General features: G+C 45.7%; 4 protein-coding genes across 6 annotated transcripts; 3 read left to right on the top strand and 1 right to left on the bottom strand.

Annotated features, from left to right (window-relative positions):
• The first annotated feature begins 129 nt into the window (after positions 1-129).
• MALL (mal, T cell differentiation protein like) lies at positions 130-2,600 on the top strand. 2 transcript variants are annotated; one of them, XM_054290195.1, is made up of 4 exons: positions 130-231; positions 1,297-1,464; positions 1,674-1,802; positions 2,127-2,600. In XM_054290195.1, exons 1-4 carry the CDS (start codon positions 130-132, stop codon positions 2,187-2,189), a joined length of 462 nt encoding a protein of 153 aa, XP_054146170.1. In that variant the 3' UTR covers positions 2,190-2,600. The 2 variants fall into 2 exon arrangements, with proteins under 2 accessions (XP_054146170.1, XP_054146171.1); XM_054290196.1 differs by lacking the exon at positions 1,674-1,802.
• Positions 2,601-2,680: 80 nt separating this feature from the next.
• ASB3 (ankyrin repeat and SOCS box containing 3) lies at positions 2,681-18,154 on the bottom strand. Of its 2 annotated transcripts, none has more exons than XM_054290191.1 (10): positions 18,114-18,154; positions 9,467-9,677; positions 9,006-9,167; positions 8,113-8,225; positions 7,612-7,747; positions 7,237-7,414; positions 5,742-5,939; positions 4,625-4,876; positions 3,766-3,899; positions 2,681-3,197 (listed from the first exon to the last, which is right to left on the bottom strand). In XM_054290191.1, the coding sequence occupies exons 2-10, from the start codon at positions 9,669-9,671 to the stop codon at positions 2,950-2,952; spliced, it is 1,626 nt and encodes a 541-aa protein (XP_054146166.1). In that variant the 5' UTR covers positions 9,672-9,677; positions 18,114-18,154; the 3' UTR covers positions 2,681-2,949. The 2 variants fall into 2 exon arrangements, with proteins under 2 accessions (XP_054146166.1, XP_054146167.1); XM_054290192.1 differs by having other exon boundaries at positions 4,631-4,876.
• CHAC2 (ChaC glutathione specific gamma-glutamylcyclotransferase 2) lies at positions 10,965-15,544 on the top strand. Its single transcript, XM_054290194.1, has 3 exons — positions 10,965-11,115; positions 12,972-13,007; positions 15,140-15,544. The coding sequence occupies exons 1-3, from the start codon at positions 10,981-10,983 to the stop codon at positions 15,521-15,523; spliced, it is 555 nt and encodes a 184-aa protein (XP_054146169.1). The 5' UTR covers positions 10,965-10,980; the 3' UTR covers positions 15,524-15,544.
• On the top strand, positions 18,138-26,812 carry ERLEC1 (endoplasmic reticulum lectin 1). Its single transcript, XM_054290193.1, has 14 exons — positions 18,138-18,443; positions 19,034-19,138; positions 19,230-19,310; positions 19,735-19,812; positions 20,358-20,421; positions 21,484-21,524; positions 23,207-23,430; positions 24,477-24,606; positions 24,924-25,085; positions 25,386-25,445; positions 25,540-25,664; positions 26,088-26,165; positions 26,356-26,431; positions 26,571-26,812. The coding sequence occupies exons 1-14, from the start codon at positions 18,138-18,140 to the stop codon at positions 26,640-26,642; spliced, it is 1,602 nt and encodes a 533-aa protein (XP_054146168.1). The 3' UTR covers positions 26,643-26,812.
• The last annotated feature ends 926 nt before the right edge of the window (positions 26,813-27,738 follow it).

Genomic DNA, 27,738 nt, shown 5'->3' with positions numbered 1-27,738 from the left:
GTGCCAGCCCGGGCCGGTTCCTGCGCTTACGTCCCGCGGGCGTGTCCCTTAAATCCCGCACGGGAGCGGCGCGGGGCAGGCGAGCGCCAGCGGAGCCGAGCGGAGCGGAGCGCTGTCGGCGGGGCACAGATGGCCTCGGTGGGTCCCTCCGCAGCCTCCGCGCAGCCCGCCCTGCCCTCCGGACCCGCCGTCTTCAAAACCATCCCCTACGCCTTCATCCTGCCCGAGATCGTGAGTATGCCTCGCCGCGCTGCCTCACGGAGCCCGCTCCGGGCTAAAATCCCCAGAAGCCGTCCCGAAGGCATCCTGACTGGGGAGTGACAGCTTGGCTTTGGGCTTACGCTGAATGCACAAAGTATTCCTGAAGGGGTTTTTAGGAACAGCTTGAGGTACACTCAGCTCCATCACAGCCTGTGTGAGGGTCACCGGCTGCCGTGGGGCTGGGAGAGGCTGAAGAGCCGCTGGCTCGCCCAGGGCAGACTGGCAGCTCTCGTTATCGTGAAGCAGCTCTCTGTAGAAATGGCTGGAAAATCAAGGCAATTTTGCTCTCCGTATCAAGTCGTTCCAGGGGTTGAAGGCAATTGGGCGTCTGGTAATGTGCGATGACATTCCGTGATTCTTTCAATTGCTTCTGGGTCCAGAGGGCATCCAGTGGGACCGGCCAAGATAGCACCTGATGTACTTTGTCATGGTGCACGGGGCTGGCAACCCACACACCCTGTGCCCCACAGGCACGATCCCTGGCCGTGGTGGCAGGCTCAGCTCCCTGCTGCAATTCCAGGGGTCTCACCCACCGCAGCTGGGATGGCACAGGGTGGCACGGGCTCATCCCGATGACCTTGTGGGATTTTTGTGCTCAGTAAATATTTTGGGTGGATCCAGAGCGAGCAACTTGCTCCAGGCTGGTGCGTGGAGCTGAGAGGAGACTTCCTTGTGCTGTGATTCCAAGCCCTGGAGATTAACGAGCGGGCAGGGCTGGGTTGAGGCAGCCGCTCACTTTTCCCAGATAAAAGCACATTTTCTGGCTTCTCCACCAAATCCCTTGGGGTGAGACATTTCCTTGTGTGCAAGGCGGCAGCAAACCCTTCCCTTTCGTGTGAACACTCATTTCCCCTGAGTTTTCAGGGGAACCGGTGCCAACTTGCTTCCTTGCTTCCCTTAGCACTGGGATGCTCTGGGAAAGATGCAGGGGCTGGCTGCTGCAGCTGGCCCAGGAGGGAGGGAGGAGGGAACTGGGGAGGAAAAGAGCTTTTCCTCATCCCACACTCATCAGCGGCGCCTGTTTGTCCCCGGCAGGTCTGCGGGACCTGGGTGTGGATCCTCGTCGCTGCTACCTCCGTCTCCTTGCCGCTGCTGCAGGGATGGGTGATGTACGTGTCCCTCACCTCCTGCCTCATCTCCCTGCTGCTCCTCTTAAGCTACCTCCTCGGCTTCCACAGGAACAGCGAGAACTGGAAAGTGCTGGTAAGGAGGGGATGGAACACGGGCAGATGTTGGCAGCAGCAACGTGGGCGCAGGATCACCATGGCTGGTGACCCACCAACCCTTTCTTCATTTTGCCTTGACTGGAAAGTCCAGGGGAGCTGTGCTGTGAAACCACTGCTTGGTTTGGTCCCAGGCCTCTCCAGGCACCTGGCCCCCTTTGGGGCACTCACAGGTGTCTCATTTTGCAGGACAGTTTGTACCATGGCGCCACGGCCATTCTGTACATGAGCGCCGCGGTCCTGCAGGCCAACGCCACCATCAACTCTGAGTTCGGCGTCAACGCGCCCCTCAACTACCAACTCAACAGCGCTGCATCGGTGAGTCCAGAGCACCTGCCGGGCTGCAGGACACACACTCACCCCTGCAAGGGCAGCAGCACGTGCTAAAGCCACAGCACAACCACCCCAAGTGCCAACAGAGCACAGCTTCAGCTCCTCAGCTCTGTGGGTCGTGCAGCTGGCGTTGGCTTCTCAGTTCATAGACAGTCTGACGTGGCTGGATGCTGGGAAAAGCTGAGGCTTTGCCTCTCCTTTGAGGCTGGAGGGAGCTCTGTGCTGGGAGGCTTCCCCATGCTGAGAGCACTGGGAAGAGATGGGGTTTGACTCTGCCAGCTGACCCTTCCTCTTCTTCCTCTTGTGCAGTTCTTCGCCTTTCTCACGACCTTCCTGTACATCCTCCATGCCTTCAGCATCTACTACCAGTGATCCTGGCAGCACCAGATTGACCTTGACAGGACAAGGGCTTTCCCAGTGTGAGAGACCTTGCTGTCATCCCAAGGTGTCCCTGCTCCAGCCCTGTCACCAGGCCTCAGGAACAGCAAGTCCTTTTGCACTTCATCACAGGAGGGATTTTTGCTGGTACACGTTGGTGTGCCTGTGGGACATTTCCTGCCTTGCCTGGGGGAGGGACTTGTGAGGGGAGGGACTGGGTGCAGGCCCCAAGCCTCCAATACCAACATTCTGCCAAATATTGACAACCATGGGAAGAGGGAAAAAAAAAAAACCAGTTCCTTCAGCAAACAACCTCCTTTCCTATGTAATTTGCCTTTCTCCGGTTCAGCTCCATCCCTCCCCAGCACAAGTTCATAACAATGATACAAGATTGTGTTCCTTGACTTTCAGATGGTTTCATTTGGTAAATGCTGTATTTGGAATAAAGTGTCAATGGGCAGATTTTGACTACTCTGTAAGCTGTGTTCACTGAAAAAGCTCATTTTACTTCCCAAGAGTTAGAAAAGAAACAGAAAATGTTCACTTACAAAGCTACAACAGATTGTAAACGAGCAAATCATAGAACCCATAGGAAATTTCTAGATGTAGTACAAAACTACAGCGTGAAAAGAATGATTACACGGGAGGAGAAGAGACATTTACAGCAGCTCTCCTCCCGTGCCTCCTGATTCCCATTACAAAACCTGTGGCTGTGGAGTCCAGGCACCGGCACCGCCGTCACGGAGCGCTGGTGTCACTGCTGTCCCTCCTCCGTGTCCTTTGCCTGGGAGTGACTGCAAGGAGCTCCCTCCTGCCCCTGCTCCAGGCAGTCCTGCAGCTCTGGGACGCTGTGGGCTCGCAGCACATCCAGGTAGAGCAGGTAGTCCTGGAGGCAGGCTGGCAGCGGCAGCTCCCGGATCACGCGCTCCGAGCGCAGGCGCTCGCTGCCCAGCAGGGACCGGATCTCCAGGCGGCACAGGTGGGACAGGGGAGGAAGGAAGGCTGGAAAATGGAATCCCCAGTCAAACACAGAGCAGCTCTTACTACACCTATATATTTACTAATATAAAAGGAAATAAAGAGAGAATTTAACCTCTATTTCCCCAAATAACTCTCATTTTTTTAACTCCAAAAACATCCTCATTAGCATCAAGTATTCTAAAGGAAATATTATTAAATTACATTACCACTTGGACAACTTAAAAATGATTACAGACTCTTTCAAAGAATAATTTCCTTTGAAAGGAATCATTAACAAAGACACCTAAGTGCAGTTTCTCAGTCACATAACACAAGACCTGCTTTTCTGAAGGCTGAACTATGAAAAATTCTTGCACAACCAATTGAATCTTTTTGGCTGGTCACACTTTGATTATGTTTGATTTTTATGGTTTGTATTTAATTACTGTCCAATGCTTACAAAACAGGACAGATGCTTCATTGTAAACACAAATCAAATTAGAGAAGTAAAACATAACTAAGTCCTATTGTCATCTTCTCCTAAATGTCCCCATCTGCAGCCTGGAAGCTGGATACATGGAGACATTATTTTCCTGCCTGTATTCCTTACCAAAATGGCTCTTGGAGGTCCAAGTGAACTTCTCCTTGTATTGGGAAAGGTGTTGCTCCACAATTGGAGGAAGTCTGCTCCAATTCGTGAACTCCAGAACAAAATTAAGGACATCCTCACTCATGGAGAAAATCCTGTGTAACAAAGACTTCTTTACTTTTAAATACCTTTTAAAAGTATTTGTAGATTACAGAATAAAAGACCAAAAAGCATCAGATGTAATACACAAGGACAGTGACATTCATTCAGTCACTGAGTAGCAAGCTTGTAATGTGTTTACTACAGCCTGCAGAAAATACAAATATTTCACAACTCTAAGTTAAGCCTGTAGTGCCCAATTAAATATAAAACATCACCAAGCTGTTGTCTATATGTGGAAAAACTTCAATAATAATAATAATAAAAAAATCTGACTGGAATTTTTGCCACATTGTGTTAAACAAAACAGTCTCAAACTGCATCCGTTTCCTCTCCTCCCAGCCTTGGCCCAGCTTCATTTCCCATTTGTTTCCCATCCCTCCTGACCTATTTCTCCCATTGAAATTTCTTCTTGCCATGGCTGTATTAAAAGACACACAATTTGCAGCTAAATTTGGGGGTTAAGTAGAGATGTTAGATATAAACTTGGGAAGTGATGCTTTATTGCTATTCTAGAGAAAGGCAATTTCCAGTCTGGCTTTCTTCCTAAAGAAAATTGTTTTACTGCCTCCAGACGTGACGTGTGAATGATTTATTTCAGACTTTCCACAACCACTCCCGTTCCTGATGGTGGCAACAGATTATCAAGGGCCATCCTGTAGCAGCTTTGCACATTAGCATGGGATGTTTGAGTTAAGAAAGACCAGGCTCCCTGCTCTACCAGAACCTGCACATGAAATTCACGGGGTTGAAGCCAGCCAGGAGCAGGCAGGGCAGCCATTCCTTGTATTCCTTCTGCACCGTGCTGCTGTAGAGGATGAAGTCTGTTAACTCCTCCTCCGAGGGCAGGGAACAGCCAGACCTCAGGAAGCGCCGGAACAGAGCAAATTTCTTATGGCACAGGCAGTGAGCCAGGTTGATGCCACGCAGGGTGATGCCATATTTCAGCAGGACATCAACGAACTGATAATACCTGTGAGCAGGAAAAGGAACAGGGCATCCCGTGAGCTTTGCCTCAGAAAGCACCCACCACTTGTTACATCTGTCTGCAATGAAACAGTTCAAAATGTTTTTATTAAAATCCTTTTACCGTTATCCCCAATAGGATAAGGACTGAGACTGTGACTGGTGTTGCCTTTTAGGGATTAGAGGGCACATTACTCCACAGAAGTGGTGACGTGTGTTACCTGCCTTGTTCACAGAGCAATCACCTGCTCTGCATCCCTTCCTAAATTATTTATTATAAAGCAGCACCAGGACAGAAAGGGAAAAATGGTGTCCAAGGATTTTAAAAGGCAGCTTCCTAGGAGCAGGCCACAAACTAAATTCACTACTAACAAACCTCGTTAATTTAAATGGCAGCCTACTAACAAACTAAATTCATTACTAACAAACCTTGTTAATTTAAATGTTATAATTTATTTATAAAATAAATTATAAATAATATAAATATTTTATATAATTATATATAACTATTAAAATATAAATATTTATTTATTATAAATATTATAATAAATATTTATTTACGGTAAATAAATAAATTTAAATCCATGTACAAAGAAATAATCTGTTAAAATCTGAGAGGATTCAAAAGCCGTTTTTGAAGATGTTTTCCTTAGTGCAGCAAGTGAATCACACTCCAGGCCTTCACATTAATATTCCCAAGGAAATGGGAATAATGAGGAGTGTCTGCAAAGGGGGAACACACTGGAATTCTGGAAAAATATTACATGATAGACAGCAGTTGAGAGAAGAAAGTGGGAAACGACGCGTTTAAAATAAGTTAATTAAAGCAAATATGATTACGAATAACTCCAAAACAGAAGAGGTTTGCTTACTGCTTTTGGAAGACCATGCACATGGGGGACCTGCAGCCAAAGTCTGGGCACTCCTGAGCATCTGGGCTGAAGCCCTGCCTGAGCAGCATCTCCAGGCACTCGCCGTCGCCGCCGTACAGCGCCGAGTACACCGGGCTCACCTTGCCCTCGCCCTTGTCACACACACGGTCAGTGACTGGAATCAGCAGCTCCAGTATCCTGCAGGTGTTTAGAACCACTGCTTGCTGATCTCATTGCAATGATTAATCTTAAACACACAGCCATTTTTTCACAGGGTCACTGCAGCTTTGGAAGAAAATCGTGTTTTTTCCACTCTTGAATTTGCAGCTTTATAATTCTATACACAGATCCCTGGCAAATGTTGTGCTTTGGGATGGATTTGGGCTGGAAAGAAGTATTTTAAACCAAACCAGGGACAGCTACCTCCTATTACCCAGCAACTCTTTTTACAGCAACAGAACACCACTGCACACTAAATCCCAACTCCAAGGAAGTTTGGAGGCAAACTGTAAATGTGAGTTTTAAATGAAATGAATTCTTAGTTCTATGAAACAGAAAAATCATTCTGTTTACAGCTCACACTCCAGGCCACATCACATTAGTGACAAACACCAGTTCCTGTGCTGCTGGCACCTACTGGCGCTGCATAAGAATTGCCAGTGATGTATCATCATTTATGTACTTAAGTGCTGTCCATGTGTGAATCATGGAGTTCCTGAGAGATCCTTCTCCCCAGTGGTCTACTCCCAAAACTTCCTTCCACTCTTGGGTCGTTGCTGTGGAGCTGACTTGTATATCTGAAATTGGGCAAAGCTGCAAGTGCATCTCTGGAAAGATTAAAGAAACTGTTTTTGTGGCTTTGATTTTTCTGGCTGGTCCAGCTAATTCAATATTTGCATATAATTACTTCTGCTACTTAATATAGAATTCTAATTAGCAGCTGTTCAAATCATGTATAATATATGACATGGTTATTTGCATTTTTAAATGGAAAAGAAAAATGGCCATGGAGTGAATTGGTATCTGGTTCAGCACTGTAGAAAACCCTCTAAATTCATCAGGCTATGGATCAAATCCAGGTTAGATGCTGAATTAAAAATCATAAATCATAGAATGGTTGGGGTTGGAAGGTACCTTCAAGGTGATCCAGTTCTACCCCCTACCTGGACACTTCCACTATCCCAGGTTGCTCCAAGCCCCATCCAACCTGTCCTTGGACACTTCCAAGAATGGCACAGCCACAGCTTCTCTGGGCACCCTGTGCCAGGGCCTCACCACCCTCACAGGGAAGCATTTTTCCTTAATATTTCATCAAAACCTACTCCCTGTCAGCGTGGAAGAAACTAAGAGACATTTAAAATACAAAAACAATCAGAACTTCTAAGTTACAGTTTGAACACCCAATTTTCCTCACTTTTAGGGCTGAACTTCCTCCTTTGGGGATCAGATTTGTGTGACCAGGACCTTCTGTCTGAACGCCTCTGCAACCACCTACTTTGCATGGCCCATCTCAGCTGCTGCATGGATGGGTAGCTGCCAGTTATCACTGTTGCAGTAGAGGTTTGGGTCTGCCCCTGCAGCCAGCAGCAGCTTCACACAGTCCAGGTGTCCCTCCTGGGCAGCAATCAGCAGGGGAGTGGCCCTGTCCTTGGCCTGGCAGTTGACGTCCGCACCTGACACGAGACAAAACCAAAGTCACCTCCATCAGTCATTATCCTTCACAGGGTGGCTTCCAATTCAGCAAGTTCTCCTCAGCAATAAGGAAATAAAACCTGTAGCATTTGAAATGATGATGTGCAGGAGCAGAGCTCCAGTTGCACTCAGTGGGAGTTGCTGGGAGCGTGGCCGGGGAGATGGAGGATGTGGTTACCGTGGGACAGCAGCAGGCGCAGACTCTCCAGCTGGCCATACTGAGCAGCCACAAACAGAGGGGTGATTCCAAAGTCATCACGACAGTCCGTGCTGGCCCCTTTCTCCAGGAGCATTTCCATTATCTCAGTGGAACCCTGGAATCAAGGTTTTTGTTCTCAACCAGCAGGAAAACGAGGAAATCACACTACCCGTTTTTCCCCACATGCTCCAGATAGAAATAATAAAACCCGCAATATATTCAATATCCTAAAGATACACTTAAAAATTAATGGTAAAAGAAATTAGGCAAGTTCAAATTGATCACTTTTGCTCATTTACATGATAAAGTAATTTGTATGTGTTAGAACTATTAAGCCAACATATTTTTAAGTACAAGCTTATAAGTGCTAGGGTAGGATAGGAAAAATTACCTGACAAAAATCCAATAATTATTAAATAAGTATTTATCCCCCAGAACATACCAGTTACACCAAAATTACATGATGTGCTCACAGGTTACCTGAAAGGAAGCTTGGTGCAAAGAATTCCATCCAGACCAAGAATGAGACCCTTCAATATTTGCTCCGTGTTGGAGTAGGAACTTGACAACCTCTGTATGTTTATTTTCAACAGCTTCCATAGAACAGTAATAAAAAGAAAAAATCTTATTGAAAAATTTGAAAAAGAAATAATTTAATTATTTGTGTTTAAAAGCTCAAAAGCTCTCACTGCCAACTTGCTGAAACAACAATCATAATTCCTTTAAACTTGCCCATTATATACTGGCTTGCCTTTTATATTTAGATCCCCAAAACAGTGTTGGGGAATGGAAGTTATGCCAAAATTCCGCCAAACTTGGAAAAGACTTGGAATCAAAGGTAACATGGCATACATGATGTCTGGGCAGAGAGGCAAGTAAACCAATAAATGTATTTAATCAGATGATTTAGAAGCATTCAATTAAGTCAAACATAAGTCATAGAAAAAAAAATGCTCAAATAATGGACCTTAATTGCCAAATTAGGAATGTCAATAATAATAATAAAATAATAATTCTTATTTTATACATCAGAATTAGGAAGGAATTATAAAAATCAAAAAGGCTTTGAAACAGCCTCATACAGATGTAATCCTGAACCTCCTAAAGTTTTTCTGCGCTTGATGCAGAAAATATATTTGCTTTTATAATTTATAATTTGCTTTTATAATTTGTTTTAAAACACTGGCTGAAGCAGATTTACCCATAAACAAAAGGTTATTTCCACACCTCTGAGTCTAAAGCCTGGTTATTTAGGGCTACAAAAAGACACAACATGGCAGGCAAGTAAGAAACTCCGGTGAGTTTAAACTCAGAAAAACTTGAGTTTTAACTGGTGAGTTCAAGCTCTGGGGCTTGAGGAAAGCTTGTGTCACCTAGGAAGAGTGGGGTGGTGGCAGATTCGGTGGTGACATTGTCCAGGTCAGCCCCAGCTTCCAGGAGAATCCGGAGACACTCCACAGAGCCATGACGGGCCGAGAGGTGCAGAGCACACATCCCTTCAAACGTCCTCGAGTGGATATAGTCATCAGCTGGAGCTGCAGAGGAGTATAATGACAGGACAAAGGGGATATTTGGCAGTGAATTACAAAATACAATCATTTTAAGAAAATAACAGAGTTATTTGAGATATGTGGCCTATGGAACGTCCATGAATATGCTGTTATCACCTCAAGTATCACCCATGAACTGCAATATGTCAATTTCTACTTAGCGCAGTTGGGAAACTACACCGAAAATCCTCAAACAAAAATAGGATAAATCTATGGAACTTGTATTTTCTGTGACAGGATAATTTAGCACAAAACCACAGCATTTCCTATTAGGTTTTCCTTACCTCTGTCAATGAGGAGCTTCAGGCACTCACTGGAATTGTGCGCTGCCGCTTCATGGATGGGCAGCCACCTCCTGTTATCCGGGACGTCGACGCTGTATCCCCGATTTATCAATTCCCTCAGAATCTCAACGTTTCCTTCTCTGGCTGCAAGGCCCACAGCCGAGCACCTGTCTGAATAGGCTTCTGTGAAATCCATCCCTGGCATGGAACTCTGCAGCAGGAGGAAAAGAGGGGAAAAAAAAAAAAAAAGAGAGATGTGTGTTGGTAAAATATAGATCTGAGGGGTTTTTTTGTTTGTTAGTTTTACAGAGGACTTGGTTTGGTTTGTAGGGAGATGGTGGTTTGGGGAGCTTAGGGACAGGTAATTGCCTGGTGTGAAAAATGCCAATCACTTGTTTTTAATTTTTTTAATAAGTTTAATAGTAATAAAATGGTTATAAAAATAGTAATACAATTAGAGTAATAATAATTTGGACAATTTGGATTAGGACAATATGAGACAATAAAAACAAAGTGTTACGGACATCCGGGTACCTTTTTCTGGGCAAAATAAGCTGGAAAAAGGACTCACATTGACAGAGGATTAACCCTTAAAAACAATAACCTGTTATATATTCATACATCTCCTATATGATGCATAAATTCCATTCAAACACAGGATTCTGTCTGGTCATTGTCAACTTCTTCCTCTGAACCCTAAACGGCGCCTTCAAGCCTGAGCGAGGCAGGAGGAAGTTCGTTTCTTTTGATAATGGAGCAATAAATTCTCTTTCTCTGAAAGATTTAGGTGTCCTGTGGCTGCTATCTCAGGGCGAGTCCTTTCTTTAAGAAAAAAAGTATCCTACATAGCATAGCTTCTATTTTAATATTTTGTTATAACCTAAAACTATATTTAACACATTACTTAAAAGAATTAATACAGCATTACTTTCTAACACAATATATATAATATTAATATTTGCGAAAAGCCAATCATAAAATACGCACTTTTCACACCAGGGGTTGTGAGAAATGAAACCAAATTTATCACAGGGTGGGTTGGGGAAGGTCGTTCGTGGGTTTTGAGAGGAGATGGTTGAGGTTTGAGGGGAGGCGGTTGTTTGGAAGGTGTTTGGGGATTTAAGGGGAGGCTGAGTTGGAGGAGAGATGGTTTTTTGTGGGGTTAAGGAGTGGTTCTTTGTGGGGTTTGAAGGCAGAGGTGGTTGGGGTCTTTGGGGCGAGGTGATTGTTTGGGGGGATGCGCTTGTTGGCAGGACTGGGGGGCGAGGCAGGTGCTTGGGGGAGGTCGTTTGTGGGTTTGGGACGTGGTCGCTGGGTGGTTTAGGGGGACACGATCGTTCTGTGGCCTTGGGGGAGGCTGTCCAGGCCCAGGACCGGCTCCCTCAGAGCCGCCACAGCGCCGGCCCCGCCAGGCTCCGCCGCCGCACCGGGGCCGCCCCGCCGGCGCTCGGGGCCGCCGCCTCCGGCCGGGGCCGCCCCGCGGCTCTGCGCAGGCCCCGCCGGGCCGGGCCGCCATGTGGGTGTTCGGCTACGGCTCCCTCATCTGGAAGGTGGATTTCCCCTACCAGGAGAAGCTGGTGGGGCGCATCCGCGGCTACAGCCGGCGCTTCTGGCAGGGCAGCACCGACCACCGCGGGGTGCCGGGCAAGGTGAGCCGGGGCCGGGGGGAGCGCGTCGGGCCCGGCTTCGGGCCCTGCCCCGCGGCCGGAGCCGCCCGCAAGGGCTGCACTGAAACACTCGGACAGCAAACACGCCGACAACAAACACACCAACAACAAACACAACCCGCTTTAAACAGGGCTCCGAAATGCCGCATTTGTCATTCAGGGCGTTAAATACCCTCGGTGAGGGGCGGGTGTCAGGCTGTGCACAGGGAATAGGACAAGCCAGAATTATTGATCCAAGTAACCCCCGGCTGTGTTTTGACTTATTTTACTCTCATGGATTAGGAAATATTTGGAGTTCTAAAATTCTTCACTGTTTGGAAAAGGAAAAAAAAAAAAAACAGCGAGAAAAAGAAACTAAAATTCCCAATGTCATGTTTTTTTAAGCCACGGGGATAAGGTATAACCTTGCACCCAGGTAACTCCAGTGTAAAACCTGAGGCGGCTCTAAGAGAGAAAAAGCATCAGGATTATTTTATTTAAAGAACACGTCTTGCTTCGTGAAAGGTTCCAGATGAAACAACACTCATTAGAATATCAAACACCATAAAATAACTTGCACAGAGCTCAAAGAACACGGCTTGAGCCACCACTGACACACAGTAAAGAACAGCAACAAGGAAAAAACAGTTCTTACAAATATACGGCAAATTTCTTGTCAGCTGTGTTTTAAAAATATTTTCAGAGGATTATTTGCAGTAGTACAAACAGTACTTAATTCTTCTGATCAATAAGTGTTTAGTAATTTGTTTCTTTATGTTTGTTTTGGGTAGTTCCAGGCAAGACAAGGACTCTGCAAGCAATTAAGTAAATATTCTGCCCTTCCTTAGGCAAACAGATCCTTCTTCCTTCACACAGCCCACCTGAACATGAAGTTCTCCTCAGTACTGGCCTTCATATTAAATCAAATCAGATTTAAATGAAATTTAATTAATTTAGGCTACAGTTACAGACATTCCTAGCAAGGACAAGAAAGTTGATTTCCATCCACCATGGAATGTCTCTTTAATCCATAATTCACAAAAATCTTAGTGACCTATTGCAAGTGCACAAGTCAGAGAACTATCAAAGACTATGGAAAAAATATTCCAAAAGGAACACTGAAGTTATCTTTGGTGTTTCATGGGAACAGACTCATTTCTGCTCAGGAAATAGGAGTCATTTAGTGTTCATGTAGCTTTATTGCCTTATTTTATCAGTCAGGTCAGGAATAAATTGCTCACGCTGGGAGAGAACTAATTTGATGCCAAAAGCAGCAATTTTAAACTGCAGATGTAGTTCAACATAGAGTTTTATGTTTTAAAGTTTTATACAACAAACTTCAACTATTTTATTTCCAGTGTTTACAAACTGGATTCTTACTTTTTCCTACAAGAATTGACTTCCTGGGGAAAACAAGCCATTTGGAAGGTATCCTCCCTCCATCCAGTGAGGCTCCAAGGGCTCCTTGAGGATAGTTTTACATTAATGAAACTCCTAATTAGCACTGTTATTGTATTGTTAATTAATTGTCACTTTTAAGTTGCAGTGGAATTGAGTCTGGACAGCACATGTAAAGCAAGGACATTCAAACCCTCCCAATTTCTGACTGCCTTTAATTTTTGTGTCACAGGCACTGTCCAACCCAGAATTTAACATGTTGTTTATTTTATTTAATACACATCCAAAGATACTCTCCAAAAATACTTACACTGGATCTGGACCTTACTGGAATTGTGCTGGATTAATTCTCTGAGCATTTCATTCCTGTTCCTTGTTATTTTATCATTTTGGTTTGGTTTTGCTCATGATTTAGGGCAAAAGCCTCTGAATGAATGATGATTTCGTCTTTTAAATTTTAGCCTGGAAGAGTTGTGACCCTGGTTGAAGATGCTGAGGTACAGTACTGTTGTACAGAATGTCCTGTTGCATTTCCACTTGTTAATTTTTGCTTTTCTACGAGCAAATAACTGTCTTATCTTCAGGGAAAAGTTCTCTCAGTGTTTCCCAGAGTTACACCAATGATTGTTTCAAATAATCAATATAAACTGGAAGTAGTTTGGGTCTGTTATTACCACAGGGATATTTTAAAGTATATTCTGGAATAGTCACTTTGGCTATCCAGTTGTGAGATGTAGAATTTGATAGAAAGATATATCAAACATACATTATTTGATATCAACATTGAATGATAAATATAATTGCTTTAATTTCAGTTTCACAAGGTTTGACCAGATTCTGAAGGTATCTCAGCACACCACACCAGTTCAGGTGTGTAACAGGTGCAGGTGACCCTCAGGTCCTTGCCAAAGTGTCACTAAACACAAGGAACCTGATCAAAATTCCTTCAAATTCAGTATTATTTAAATTTGTCATTTTCAGACATAAATCTTATGAGGTCAGGGAGAAACTCTGTGTCCTTTTTGCCAGTTCCTTAGTGGCCTGTACCAAGCCTATTTACTACTCCAAATATGAACAAAACAAGGAATTGCTCTGTTAGGAAAACCTCAGCCTTAGCAGACAGAGGATGATCAGTGTTTTCACTGATAATTGCCTGAATAAAGCAAATTCAGCATTATTTAAATTTGTCCTTTTCAGACATAATTTGTATGGTCAGGGAGGTCAGGGAGAAACTCCAAGTCCTTTTTGCCAGCTCCTTAGTGGCCTGTACCGAGGCTAATCACTACTCCAGATACTAATAAAACAAGAAGTTGCTCTGTTAGGAAAACCTTAAATGCAGAGGATAAACCATTTTATTGTAAAGGAAATCATTCCTTCCCTTGGCTGCTGATGTCAAGCCCTGAAAACCAAAGCTCTGGGCGCTCTGACTCGAACAAGCCATAACCTGTCAGTGCCTCATTTTAATTTTTAATCCTAATATAAAGAATAACCCCAAAATAGCAGAAAGAGGATGATCACTGATAATTGCCTAAATAAAGCAGGGACTCTTTGGGATACTTTGAATACTTTGGGACTCTTACAAACAGTGCAAAAAGCAGCAGAAGGGCAGGTGTGACTGTGTTTACAGGGGTGTCAGGTTGAGGGAAGAGATGAGGATGTGATTCTATGTTTCAGAAGGCTGATTTATTATTTTATTATATATATTACATTAAAACTATACTAAAGGAATAGAAGAAAAGATTTCTTCAGAAAGCTAGCTAAGAATATAATAAAAAAGAATGATAAAAGTTTGTGGCTGGGACTCTCTGTCTGAGCTAGCTAAGCTGTGATTGGCTGTTAATTAAAAACAACTAACATAGGCCGATCAAAAATCTACCTGTTGCATTCCACAGCAGCAGATAATCAATGCTTACATTTTGTTCCTGAAGCCTCTCAGCTTCTCAAGAGGAAAAATCCTAAAGAAAGGATGTGTCCTTTTTGCCAGCTGTGTCCTTTTTGCCAGCTCCTTAGTGGCCTCTACCGAAGCTATCTACTACTCCAGATACTAACAAAACAAGAAATTGCTCTGTTAGGAAAACCTTAAATGCAGAGGATAAACCATTGCAGAGGATAAACCTAGAGAAAGGTGTCGCAGACATTTTTTCACAGAAATCCTTTCTTTGGGGTTGTGTATCTTCTGGGAAGCAAAGGGGCCCCAGAAGAAGAATGTAAACAATTATTATCAGCTGCTGTGGCATGCAATAGGATGCACCTGTGATTGGTTCATGTTCCCATGTTTATAATTAAGAGCCAATCACAGGAGCAAGCTGGGGACAGAGTCCCTGGACACAACTTTGTTATAGATTCTTTTCTCTCTATTCTTAGCTTAGCAAGGCATCTGCAACTTCTCTCTTTATTCCTATTAGTATAGTAAGAATGTATTATATAGCATATATCAATAAATCCAGCCTTCCGATCAAGAAACAAGATTCTCGTCTTTCTCTCACCACCCAGCGACCCACTCAGGTTGCTGTAATAGAAAGGATTTTTCATAGAAGATGTCTGCGACAGGCAGGAAATGGGTTTCCTGAAAGCTTTGCCTAAACGCGGCGATTCCCGAGCACCCCTCTGACCGCGTTTCCTCGGGCAGGGCTGCGTGTGGGGCGTCGCCTACCGGCTGCCAGCCGGCAAGGAAGGAGAGGTGAAGGCCTACCTGGATTTCCGGGAGAAGGGCGGCTACAGGACCACCACGGTGATCTTCTACCCCAAGGACGCGTCGGTGCAGCCCTTCGACGTGCTGCTCTACATCGGCACCCGCGACAACCCCAACTACCTGGGCCCCGCGCCGCTCGAGGACATCGCGCGCCAGATCCTCGGCGCCGCCGGGCCCAGCGGCCGCAACACCGAGTACCTGTTCGAGCTGGCCAACTCCATCAGGAACCTCGTGCCCGAGGACGTGGACGAGCACCTCTTCTCCTTAGAGACACTGGTCAAGGAGCTCTTGAGCAAGCACCAAAATCTCAACTGTCTGTGAAGGGACCTCGGAACAGGCCTGGTTCTGACCCCTGGGAGGGATGCTCCTCTGCATTGTGCTGGCCTAATTAGTGCTGCATATCTTAATTAATGCTGCGTTCAGAGTAGGAGTTGGTTACTTAAAACTGCCAAAATCATTCTCCCATTCTTTCTCAAGAAAGGAGAGCAAAAAAAGTCTTCTAATTTCAAATTGGTATCTCAGCTTTTCATTCGAAACTACACCTCAAGACAACCACCCAAACTTCTCTTTATGTTTCATTATTATTTCAAGTTTAATATAAATCTTTTGAGGTCAAAATCGGCATGCAGAGACAAATTCCTTAGATTTAAGTGATGGTTTGTTCTGATCCCAGACCACAGTGCAGGAATTTTAAGTGGTTGGCCTAAATTGTGTAGTAGAACATTTATATCAACATTCAGCTCCTCTGAAATAAAGTTAAGCTACTGAATTAGTCATCTCACCCTTTATATGTTAATTTATCCTTAAATGCAGAGGATAAACCATTTTATTGTAACGGAGATCATTCCTTCCCTTGGCTGGTGATGTCAAGCCCTGAAAACCAAAGCTCTGGGCGCTCTGACTCAAACAAGCCATAACCTGTCAGTGCCTCGTTTTAATTTTTAATCCTAATATAAATAACCTCAAAACATTAAAATTAACTAAGAGCATGACTTGAAGTCACAACACAGCAAGAAGAGAAACTTTCATCTCTGTTACTTCAGGTGTGCTGTTGTAGCCCCCATCTCTTCAAAGATCCCAGCTGCAAGGACAGGTTTTAGTTTCAAGGATTCACTAACAGAAGGAACGCTCTGGGAGGTTCCCAGAGACAAAATTAAGGAAGGAACCCTCTCTCCAGCAACCTTAGGGATGTGTTTGGACATCCCAAGAGGGTTGGGAAGCCCCCAGTTTAGGCTGGTAGGCTTCCTGATGCAATCCGTCCCAACATGGACTTGTCTTGCTCCTCAAAACTTTATTTTTATTAACTTTTAACCGAGTATATTTTTATATATTAATATTAAAGGTCCTGTTTCAAACACCACGTAACATCCTGTTTTCCCGTCCAGGGAATGTGTAAGTGTTTAGTAGCAGCCTGGAAGCCTGGATTCTGCATCAGTAATTGCAAAAAAAGTGTGGTTTTCCCCTAAAAAGTTTGACCCTTTCTGTCCTTTACATCTTCCTGGTTTATATTTGTGAAGGTAAAAGTGTGCAATGGCATTCTCTGCTTTCTTGAAAATTCTTTTTAGATTTAAAAATTCTTTCCTCCAAGATTTATCCTTGTTCCTTAAAAGAGGGCACGGGATCCAGAACCATCAGGGCTGATCCTCCCTTTAAAATGCTAATTATTTAAGTACTGTGATTCTGTGTAGCTCCACATTCTCTGTCTTTGCCTCCAAGATTTTGTTGGTTCTTTGCTTCTTAAATGCATAAACCATTGCAATAATACACGTTCCTGTGTACGACTTCAGTGCAATAAAAAAGCATTACAATGACCAACGAGGTTGGAAATTTCCAGAAATGTTATGTCTAAAGTGTGTGTGTGTGAGGGGGGACATCAAGGTGTGTGTGTTCATTGTGCCTTGCTATAAAATTGCTGTTGAGACTGAGAGTGACAACACACATACAAACTGTGGCACATTAGGAATTAATTGAAGCATGGGAAATACAAATAGATACATTTGTCCTTGCTGTGTGGGATTGAAGCCACTGTTCTGCCCCCAGCTTTGGTCCCTACCAAAAGCCTCCCAGATCTGCTACCTTAAAAATTTTAGGCCGTTTAGGCTTCATTTTTTTCCTGACTGGTTAAACTCAGTCTCTATTTATGCAAATGCAGATTTATATCTGTAGGCTTCACTACACAACCACGCACACAAAGCCACTACTAAACATGTTCCCAAACAGTGTCTGGGGAAACAACAGGCACATCCATGGCTATTTACAGGAGATAATGCAGAGAGGAGGGAGGGGGAGATCCAGACTCCATCATCTCCAAGGTATTTTCCAACCAGAATAACTCCAAGGCTCTGTAATAAGGTCATTCTCTGTAGCATGGCCTATTAATTTCTCACTCTCACATCCTTCAATTATTTATCTGCTCCATGTTTCCCATGGGTCAGATGGGACTTGTCTAACCTGCTCTGATGTGAGGACTGTTTGGGTTCTCAGGTGTATAGATACCCACGCACATATATATATACACACACGGGTGTATAGAGAAACACACAGAGGGGCCCTTGAAGTGCTCTTTTACACTCATAACCTCGTACCTCTTGGTTATGTTTAACCCTTAGCGCTGCCACTGATGACCAAAGTTAATTACATGCCATTCCCCCCTTACTGTCTACTCTTACTCGCTCCCATTTTACCCCTCGCTCGCTCATTCCCTCATTCACACTCCTGCCTCCCTCACACTCCTCCCTCACACTCATTCCCTCACTTACACTCCTCATTTAAATTCCTCACTCCCTCACACTTCTACTCACTGCCATCACTCACTCACTCACTCACTCACTTACTTCCATCACTCACTTCCATCACTCCCCCACCCCTCACCCCGGTCCTCGGCTCGCTCCGTGCCCGCCCGGCCCCTCACCTGCGGCGGCGAGCGCTGCCCCGGATGCCGCTGCTGGCGCCGGGCGCTGCCCCGGTTGTTGATCGCGGCTGCCGGAAGCCGACGTGGCGGCGGCGCGGCGCGGCCTCGGCGGAGCCGCCGGCCGGCATGAGGGGCTGCGGGCTGCGGCCGCCGAGCCCGGCCCCGGCCCCGCGGAGGGGCTGCGAGCTGCGGCCGCCCTGCCCGGCCCCGGCGCTGCTCTGCGGGCTCCTGGCGGCCGTGGCCGCGGTGGCCGAGGGCGGCCGGGCGCTGCCGCAGCTCAGCGACGACATCCCGTTCAGGGTGAACTGGCCCGGCACCGAGCTCAGCCTGGTGAGCTCCCCCCTCACCGCAGAGGGGCTCGGAGTCGCCTCGGCGCTCAGGGGGGCTCGGGTGGGGCTGGCCCGCCGCCGGAGGGAGCCTGGCAGCTGGGAGAGAGAGAATCCCGGGGGATTCTGTGCCAACAGCGGCGGGGGGAGAGCTGGGGGTGAAGGGGGGATGGCTGGGGCTGGGGGCTGTAATGAAGGTCTGAAATTGGAGAGCAGGAGTGAGGGGGCATGGAGGGATTTAGGGATCTGGAGGGGATCGGACATCTGGAAGGGGTTTGGGATCTGGATGGGATCGGAGGTCTGGAAGGAATCGGGCATCTGGAGGTGATCGGGGATCTGGAGGTGATCGGGGATCTGGAGGGGATCGGGGATCTGGAATCTGGAGGGGATCAGGAAATAGGTAGAAGTAGAAGGTCCAAAGCGAAGGCAGCAGCAAGCAGCTCCCAGCCAGCTGAACCACCAAACTCGAGTCTTGTGGTGTAATTAAATCCCAGGAAATACTCTGAAGCACCGCTCAGGAATTCAGGGGTGTTTCTAGTGAGTAGCATTAAAAAGCCCCTGCCTGGCTGATCCGTGGGTTGGTTGTTTTCTCAGCCGACCACCGGTGTCTTGTACAAGGAGGACAATTATATCATCATGACCACTGTGGATAAAGAGAAGTACAAGTGTCTCCTGCCATTGATAGCCAGTGGCAACGAGGTGAGTTCAGACGAGTTATTCTGTAAATATAAACTGTAGCTGAGTCTTTACACTGTCAGTTTCAATATCATGAGATATCCTTTTGTTGCAGGAAGAAGAAAAGGACTATAAAGGTCCTACTCCAGGGGAACTGCTGGAGCCTCTCTTTAAGCAAAGCAGCTGTTCCTATAGAGTATGTTACTTTTGTCCTGTTCATTAAATGCCAATTAAAAGGTTACAGGCCAGTGCATGTCAAGGTTTTAGGGTAGTAAATGAGATACTAATACAGTCTGAAACAAGGTCTTTACAACTTTATGCCTTAATAATGCTGACAAAATTCTGTGTGATTGAAGATGTCAGAATTCAGATAAATGGGTTCCTATGGTAGCAGTTAAAAATATGGATTTTTTTTAATTTAATTTTTTTCCTTTGTTTTATTTGTGTGAAAGTCAAGGAAGTCTTCTCTGTTGTGTTTGTTTGGGCAACACTGAGACCACTCACTGTACTCTTGTTTCTGAGGTTGCTCCAGCATTTTGCAGCAAAAGCCAACATTTGGGTGGTTTTGTGGTGCGTAAATACATCTAAAGATAATTTTTAAAATGTATTTTATTTCTCAGATTGAATCCTACTGGACTTACGAGGTGTGCCATGGGAAGCACATCCGTCAGTACCACGAGGAGAAGGAAACGGGGCAGGTAGGTTACTCACAACCCCCTTCCCACTGGCATGGTCCTGCTGAACTCCTCCAGCAGACTTGAATTGTTGTAATAATTTAGCCATGATTCCATTTTCCTCATGCAGAAAAACTGCATTTTTACTGTACAGGACGTATTTTTATAGGATTATCAGAAGGCACTGTGTCAGATCTTACTGGTTCGCAGTACACAGTTCATTGCTCAGTACATGGTATTTTGCATGTCTATTAAACTTCTGTGTTTTTAGTTAGTTTACATACTTTTTTACTGATTCTTATGAGACAGATCTCTCGTTATTACAGATGCCATTTGTTCTTCATCCTAGAAGTAGATTGCTGTGTTAATGAACTCTCATTCCCAAAATTATTTTGTATGAGAACTTGCAGGCTGTCTGCACTTAGAAGTGACAGACTAGCTTTGGCACTTTAGCAGAGCAAGGCCTGATTTCGTAAAACCTTTCTTTTATAACTTCTTTTATCTGTTTGCAACGTTGAATTCCCTGAAAAAGCTTGGAAAGTGGTAACTGATGTTTGTTTTGATTGTAGAAAATAAACATCCAAGAGTACTACCTGGGGAATATGATAATGAAGAACCCGTTGGCAGAACCAGGTGTGTTTTAGATTATTTCATTCTGCTGATAATGATAATTTTTGGGTTTTAATTATTCCTGTCTGACCAGTTTGAGAGCCTTTTTTTAGGGAACCTGAAATCCTCAGAAATATTCAAGTGCCTAGAGTGGGACTTGGGTGGAAATGAGGTTGCTGAGCCCCAAACTCAAGGAGCAGTTTAGAATAACCGATTTTTGGAGCATTTTTTGCCTGTAAATTAGTTGAAAGAAGTCTTCCAAATTCACAGACTAATTGTTCATCCAGGGTTGATGTAAAGAACAGAAACAGAATAGGAAAACATCACCCAGGCTGGGGTGTTTGTTTCATTCTAGGCCAGTGTGTGAAAGGCAGACACCATTGTTTTCCTCGAAGTGATGAACTGGAATGGTGCAGTTTCCTGGGGGGGGGATTTAGTGCTGTTCATCCCACTTCTGGATCTCTGGCTGCAGCCCTGAGTGAGGGATCTTAGTCCTGGAAAGAACCAGGGCTCCAGAATGTGCCTTGTTTGGCCTTTCTGGGTGCAGCCTCTGTGCAGGGGTGCCTCGTTCTGCTGCTGCTGCCCAGAATGTTTGATTTGAGTCACCCATTTTGTGGGGCTGGATGTTGAAGCCTGATGGGACCTCAGGTGACCATAGCTGAGGCTGTCAGGCTGTTGTCCCTCTGCCCTTCCTGCTTGGGTGGCAGATTGTGTCCTGTGTCCTTTCCCTGCTTCCTATCTGGCAGCTCCTGCCCCTTCCAAAGCACCTGCCTGTTTCCTGTCCAATTCCCACCCTTCCCAAACAGCTGCACTGACGTGTTCTGCAGCCCTGCCTTGCTGTCAGGGCTGGATTTGGCCTGTCCTGCCAGCTCCAGGTGGTTTTGTGATGAACTGACGTGTAGTTTGCTCTGTTTGCTATGGGCCCCAGATCACTGGTTATTTCCTTTCTTTGCTCTTTTGCACCTGCAAATGGCTCTTGGCAGTGTATAAAGCACCAGCAAATACACAAACCAGAAAAGCTTCTCTGTGAGATTCCTTTTTTTTTCCCAAGTGCACAAACTTACCTCGTTCTTAATTATTCCCTAGATCAAGAAGAGAAGGAAAATTCCAAAGACGGTGCAAAAGAGGCAAGTGAAAAACATCTACTTTAACTTCTGTCATCAATAGTGGAGGCAATTTATATATGATCCTAGAATCCCAGAATGGTTTGTGTTGGAGGGGACCTCTAAGATATCCAGTGCCACCTGCCATGGGCAGGGACACTTTCCCTATCCTTCATCCAGCCTGGCCTTGGACACTTCCAGGGATGGGGCAGCCACAGCTTCTCTGGGACACCTGTGCCAGGGCCTCCCCACCCTCACAGGGAGGAATTTCTCCCTAATATCCAATCTAATGATAAGATGATGTAATTATTCCCCTAACAAAATGAATATCAAGAAGTGGAACTGTTCCTGAGCTGCGCTTCTCTCTTGCTTTTAATTATCAGTCCCAGCTCAGAAATTTATTTAGTCTTGCTGCTCAAATTACTTACACTTAACAAAGCCCTACAGCACAAAATCCCTAAGAGATGGAGCTGACTTGCTGACCCATCCCGTAATATTCTGTGTTTCCCTTTCCCCTTTGAGGACTTCCCCACTTGTTCAGGCCCCAAAACTCAACTCTTGAGCAGCTGGTTGTATAGCAGAGCAATGGGAGTACCTGAAGCACACTGGAGTTTGGAATTAGTGAGAGCAGGTTGGACCTTGTTGCCAGTTCCCCTTGATTTTCATGTGGAAGTGAAGTTTTTCTGTTTTGGAATAGCCCAGGGTGGTGGTTGTGTAGGGTTCTCAGCAGTACCCAGGCCTGAGGAGCATTTTGAAAGTCATGTGGGGGCAGAACGGGGCTGTTCTGGTGGCAGTGGCAGCTGTGCCTCTTGGAAAGCCAAGCAAACCAAGTGTTTTGCAGCGCAGCTTTTTTTCCTTCAGCTTCAGAGGAAATGAAGTCTTTTATTGCCTTTTTCTTGGGCAGTATTGATGATGCACTTGCCATGTCAGGATTTCCTGGAATCTCTTATCAGGGGAGGGCATGTTGGTTCCTTAATCTCGTGAATGTCTTCATGGTGGTGCAGCAGTTTGTGGGAGGAGTCAGTGGCCTGGACAGGGTGACGTGGCTTGAAAGCCAAGGCAGGTGAGGGGCAGAAAGGTCCTGGATCCCTGGAGTGTCCTGATCCCAGAAAACACCTCTGCTTTTTAGCACACACCCCGGCCTGTTCAGCACTGAAAACCTTCAGCAGCTCAAGCAACCTGGGTAAAAAAGAGTCAGTTTGTGGGTTTGGGCACTTTGGGAAGGCAGGAACTCCAGCTAATTCCAGGATAGAGATTTACCACTTCAGGGAATTAATGTCTTAAAGAGGGAGCTGGATGAAACACAGAGGGGCAAACCTGAAAGGAGCAGACTGGAAAGTGTGATAAAATGGGATTTACATTGTATACACCAAATATTTGTTAGCCACAGCCACTGGTGCTGTGGGATCCTCTGGATAAGGAGCAGCCTGGGCTGGGAATGCTGAGAGGTGTAGTGCAGGTGCCAGGGTGACTTTACAGGGTTTTTTTGGATTCTTTAGGGCCTGGTACTGCAGGTGATGAGCCTGGCAGACCCAATCTGGGTCAACACCAGGACAGGTCTGGGTGTTGCAGAAACACTGAGTAGCCACACAGGGTCTGATTTTAACCTGGTAATGCTGGCTCTGCACACAGGAATGACATTTTTTGTTTCAGAGGGGTCTCAGGAGCTCTGCTGTGGTTCTGACCCGTTCCTTTCCCTCCCCCAGATCCCCACAAAGAACATTGAGGGGCAGATGACGCCCTACTACCCCGTGGAGCTGGGCAATGGCACTCCCTGCAGCCTGAGGCAGAACCTGCCCAGGTCCAGCACGGTGATGTACATCTGCCACCCCGAGGCCAAGCACGAGATCCTGTCCGTGGCAGAGGTCACCACCTGTGAGTACGAGGTGGTGATCCTGACTCCGCTGCTCTGCAGCCACCCCAAGTACAGGTACAGAGCACCTCTGTCTCCTCCTAGTTTGGGATTTCTTGAGGCGTCATCTTTGTGGTATTTGAAGACTGTAGATGCCATGTGTACACTTTAAAAAGTCTATAAAACCAAAAAGCATCTTCTCCAACCATAACCTTGACCTTGACTTTAGCTCCTCCCAACATGAGGAGCTCCCTAGAAGCCATTTCCTTATGGAGAATTCACAATTTCAGTGTTATTTTCCAAAAATGAAGTGTAGGCTTCTTGTTTCCTCCCCTTCCCTGAACTGTACCATGTATCTGAGGGATCCCCTGAGCCTTTGGACCTTCCAAGGGGTGTAAAGAACTGCAAAGGGAATGTGCTATACAGACCAGGGGGGATAATGGACAGGATTCCTGGATTCACACAGATGTTGGGACAAGTGAGTATTTAATCAGAGATCTGAAACAGACCACAGGGGCTGAAGGCAAAATCCTGCATTTTGTAAACACATGACAGTTGGAGTTACTAAGTGCTAAAAGCATTTTTAATGTTTGGTATCCACTGTAAATTTTCTCATGTGGATGGGTTTGGTCATACTCTGTTATCTGCTGCACTTATCTGGGGCACTGTTATCTGTTTAATGTGTGAGTCTCTTAAGCCTCTGTAGCAGTAGGAAAAAAGCATAGAAAGTGCACAGGGAAATTGTTCTGTTGCTTGATAAGGATAAAATCTGGAGCTGCTGCCTCCTTCCAAAGGGTTCCTGGCCACCAGCAGGAAACACTGAAAATAAACACAGGATCATCATTGGTAAAAAAGGAAAGGTGGAGGTGGCAGCCTGGGAACGCTGCCCAGTGACATCACAGGGATCACAACCCAAACTCCAAGTTCAGTGCACCTTTTTTCCTGTTGTGTGTTCCCAAAGCAGCCCTGAGCAGTGCCTCAGCCTCTGGGGCTTTCCCTGTACACCTGGCATCTCATCCAGGGATGCACCTGCACCACCTGAGCAGCAGCAGATCCAGCAGCTCAGAGCGCTGATTCCTGTACTGGAAGGTGTGACAGTGACATGTTCTCACCTTGCTGGGCAGGTTCAGGGCTTCCCCTGTGAATGACATCTTCTGCCAGTCCCTGCCAGGATCCCCACTTAAACCCCACAACCTGGAGCAGCTGGAGAAACAGCAGGAAATGCTGAAGATGCCTTTTAGGAGGGTTAAGGAGGTAGGATTTGTTTCATTTACTTTCCATCTTTAGGACATTTTGTAAGATGATGTCAGTCTTTCATTGGCCTTTAAGCTTGTTGAAACCATCTGTAACTTACCCTATTTGGAAGGAAAACAAAGCAAGTGTGGGCTACTGATTTAAATTTTTGTAGACTTTGTAGCCTTCAGTTCACAAATGTGTGAAGATTTTGAGTGGAATTTTTTTTCTTTCTTTCAGCTAAAATTGCCCAAAACAGCCAGCCTGATTCAGTGTTCAGTAATTTCATATAAGTTGTAAGGCTTTGTAAGGGACTTAATTGTATCCTTTAATTGCAGGAAGAAATGCCTTCAACGAAGGAGGAGAAATTCTCTTCCATCCACAAGCCTGTGGCTGTTGGGAGCCACCAGCTGCTGACGGTGGGGACAACCCACATCTCCAAACTGACCGATGAGCAGCTCATCAAGGAGTTCCTCAGTGGCTCCTACTGCTTCCATGGGGTGAGCAGCAAAGCCACGTGGAATAAAGCTATGTGGAGCACATCCTAGTTTGTGTACTTGTTTAGTTTTTATCCTTAACTTTTCTGTTGAAATCCAGTTTATTTGAGCAGACAGTGAAATGAAAGTAGGTAACAGCATTAGCCATGAAGGATTTTTGTTAACTAACAAATACAGAGTTTTACAGCTGAAACAGCTGGTTTAGGGTGTGGAGGGAAAAGGATGGGTTTGTTTTGGGGTGTTCTGTTTGTTTTAGGGGTTCTGTTTGGTTCTTTCTAACACTGAGGTTGTTCCTCTCCCCAGGGCGTTGGCTGGTGGAAATACGAATTCTGCTATGGCAAATACGTCCACCAGTACCACGAGGTGTGTTCAGAGAGTTCTGCTCGTTCCTTAAAGTTCCTGTTAAGAAAATATAATCATCTGGACATGGTGTAGTGCTCAGCTTTTCCTGTTTTAGGATAAGGAAAGTGGCAAGACCTCCGTGGTGGTGGGCACGTGGAGCAAGGAGGAGCACATCGAGTGGTCGAGGAAGAACGCGGCCAGGACCTTCTACCTGCGAGAGGATGGCACCCAGACAGTCAGGTACCAACCAGGCTCTCACACCTGGGACACAGGGCCCAGCCCTGTGAAATTTGGGTTATCAGCAGGTGAAATAAACTGCCAAGAGCAGCATGTTCAGATTTACCCTCCAGTCAGCATCACAAATGAGGAATTCAGCACTTCGGATGTGGCACAGAGGAAAATCTTTCAACACTGAACAACTTTTTCCCTCTGCAGTAACTGCAATACAACCTATTGCTATATAATAATATGATAGCTATATAGAACAGTAGGATAATGTACAGTATAATAATACATAGTATAGTACATTATACTTGTTGCTGTTTGTTAGTATATTAAATACTCGACCAATGACGAGGTGGATCGCACCGCTGAACTGAACTGACTGCTTACAAATTGTGTTTGATGCTTCCCAAACTCTTCCATTCTGATCTTTTGTGGCAGGATGGTGTCTCATTTCTATGGAAATGGAGATGTTTGTGACTTGACAGACAAGCCAAGGCAGGTGACTGTGAAATTGAAGTAAGTGAATTTTCATTACAAGGTGATGTTTTGTGTCTGTTTCCTGGGTCAGGGGGGAAAGCTGCTGCTGTTGTCACAAGGCTGAGATGGCCTTAGCTGTTAACTTAATAAAATGTTGCAGACAGCAGTGAAATACATGTTACTGTGTGCTTATTGCCTACCAACCCCCCAATTTGCCCTCTATTTTCAGATGTAAAGAATCAGACTCCCCTCACGCTGTGACCATTTACATGCTGGAGCCTCACTCTTGCCAATACATCCTTGGGGTAGGTACAGGCACGCCCTGAGGTCAGGGCTGGCAGTAGAGCACATCTCCAGGATTATGTTTAAGGTGGCCCCTTTCTCCCAGTGATTGTTCCCAAGATTCCTGCAGGGCTGAGTTCATGTTTGGTCTCTCTGTTCCAGGTGGAATCTCCAGTCATCTGTAAAATCCTGGACACAGCAGATGAATACGGGCTCCTCTCAGTGCCCAGCTGAGGACAGCAAAGCCCCCAGGGCCAAGTCCTGGCATTCCCATGGGAAGTGTCTGTGAGCTGACAAAGGCCTCACCAGCACAGCTCTCCAAGCTGAGGGACTCGTGAACCACTTTGTGTATAACTATGTGTATATAAGAGCTTATTGATAAACTTTTAATGATTAAAACCTTGTCTTGCACTTCCTGCCTGGCTCGTGTGTGGCACGTTCCCCCCTCGCTGATGCCATTGTTAAGGTGTAAACTCAACTCAGAAAAGGCACAAAAATTACTGAAGCTTCAAGGGAGGAGTTCAGCTGCCAACAGAAGGAAAAGGTGAAGCCAACACTTCCTGCTCAGGAGCCACAGCATCACTCATGGTTTTCCTACTGTTCCTGCTGCCTCCCAACATCCATGTTACCTCACTGTAACTGCTGGGAATTGTATTCTCCTGTCACTGTACCTCACTCCTCTTCAGCTGCTCTTTCTGGGCTGCTTCCCAGGACATTCAGTTTATTTATTTATATTTAACACTGTAGGGACAATTATTTTGCTGAACATCCTTCCTGCCACCAGGTCCAGTTCCCTGTAATGTGTCTACCTCGCCAAGAACATTTGGGAAGTTTTAATTTGCTGGCACCAGACATTCCTAGAAGTAAATGGTGAGGGATCAGATAAGTTGAAATACTGCTGACAGCAGGATCTGAAATAGATTTACATTATATTTTTGAACAAGTTTGTAATGGCCAACACCCAGCAGAGCCTGGAACATCTGGGGCTGTAGCAACAGTGTCCGGTTGGTGCATGTTGGTCACTTCCTTGTGCCCACCACACTTCTCCTTTCTGCAGCCCTTGTGCAAGGCACAGGAATTTCTGATGGCTGCAGGGCAGGAACCTGCCAGCCTCGTGGCAGATGAGTGGGCAAATAATGCCCAAAATACTCCCCTGGGCTGCTGGGCTGTCTTGGTGAGACATTAGAGTGTCTCAGCAAGCAGAAAACCCAAACAGCAGCAGCAGCATGATTTGGCATTTAAATTGACACTGCTCTTGCTCATACCCCAATTTCTGAGGCTCAGTGAGGTGGCAGAGGGAGCTGGAAAGGGGGAAAAATCTTTTACATAG

The sequence above is a fragment of the Melozone crissalis genome, unplaced genomic scaffold (genome assembly GCF_028551555.1).
Source record: "Melozone crissalis strain CALT ecotype California unplaced genomic scaffold, PUWL_Pcris_2 ptg000081l_1, whole genome shotgun sequence".
In the NCBI taxonomy this organism is placed as follows: domain Eukaryota; kingdom Metazoa; phylum Chordata; class Aves; order Passeriformes; family Passerellidae; genus Melozone; species Melozone crissalis.
The sequence above is the reverse complement of the archived record's forward strand: the minus strand, read 5'-3'. Positions and strand labels throughout refer to the sequence as shown.

Bases quoted from the DNA above. Each gene is read 5' to 3' on its own strand.
- CHAC2 (XM_054290194.1), top strand. From the start codon at position 10,981: ATGTGGGTGTTCGGCTACGGCTCCCTCATCTGGAAGGTGGATTTCCCC. The intron at 11,116-12,971 runs GTGAGCCGGGGC...TTTAAATTTTAG, and splicing joins ACCGCGGGGTGCCGGGCAAG to CCTGGAAGAGTTGTGACCCT. The intron at 13,008-15,139 runs GTACAGTACTGT...TTCCTCGGGCAG, and splicing joins CCCTGGTTGAAGATGCTGAG to GGCTGCGTGTGGGGCGTCGC.
- MALL (XM_054290195.1), top strand. From the start codon at position 130: ATGGCCTCGGTGGGTCCCTCCGCAGCCTCCGCGCAGCCCGCCCTGCCC. The intron at 232-1,296 runs GTGAGTATGCCT...TGTCCCCGGCAG, and splicing joins CCTTCATCCTGCCCGAGATC to GTCTGCGGGACCTGGGTGTG. The intron at 1,465-1,673 runs GTAAGGAGGGGA...CTCATTTTGCAG, and splicing joins GCGAGAACTGGAAAGTGCTG to GACAGTTTGTACCATGGCGC.
- ASB3 (XM_054290191.1), bottom strand. From the start codon at position 9,671: ATGCCAGGGATGGATTTCACAGAAGCCTATTCAGACAGGTGCTCGGCT. The intron at 4,877-5,741 runs GTAAGCAAACCT...TCCTGCTCACAG, and splicing joins TGCATGGTCTTCCAAAAGCA to GTATTATCAGTTCGTTGATG. The intron at 3,198-3,765 runs GTAAGGAATACA...TCCATTTTCCAG, and splicing joins GACCTCCAAGAGCCATTTTG to CCTTCCTTCCTCCCCTGTCC.
- ERLEC1 (XM_054290193.1), top strand. From the start codon at position 18,138: ATGCCGCTGCTGGCGCCGGGCGCTGCCCCGGTTGTTGATCGCGGCTGC. The intron at 21,525-23,206 runs GCAAGTGAAAAA...TCCCTCCCCCAG, and splicing joins CCAAAGACGGTGCAAAAGAG to ATCCCCACAAAGAACATTGA. The intron at 25,086-25,385 runs GTGAGCAGCAAA...TCCTCTCCCCAG, and splicing joins GCTCCTACTGCTTCCATGGG to GGCGTTGGCTGGTGGAAATA.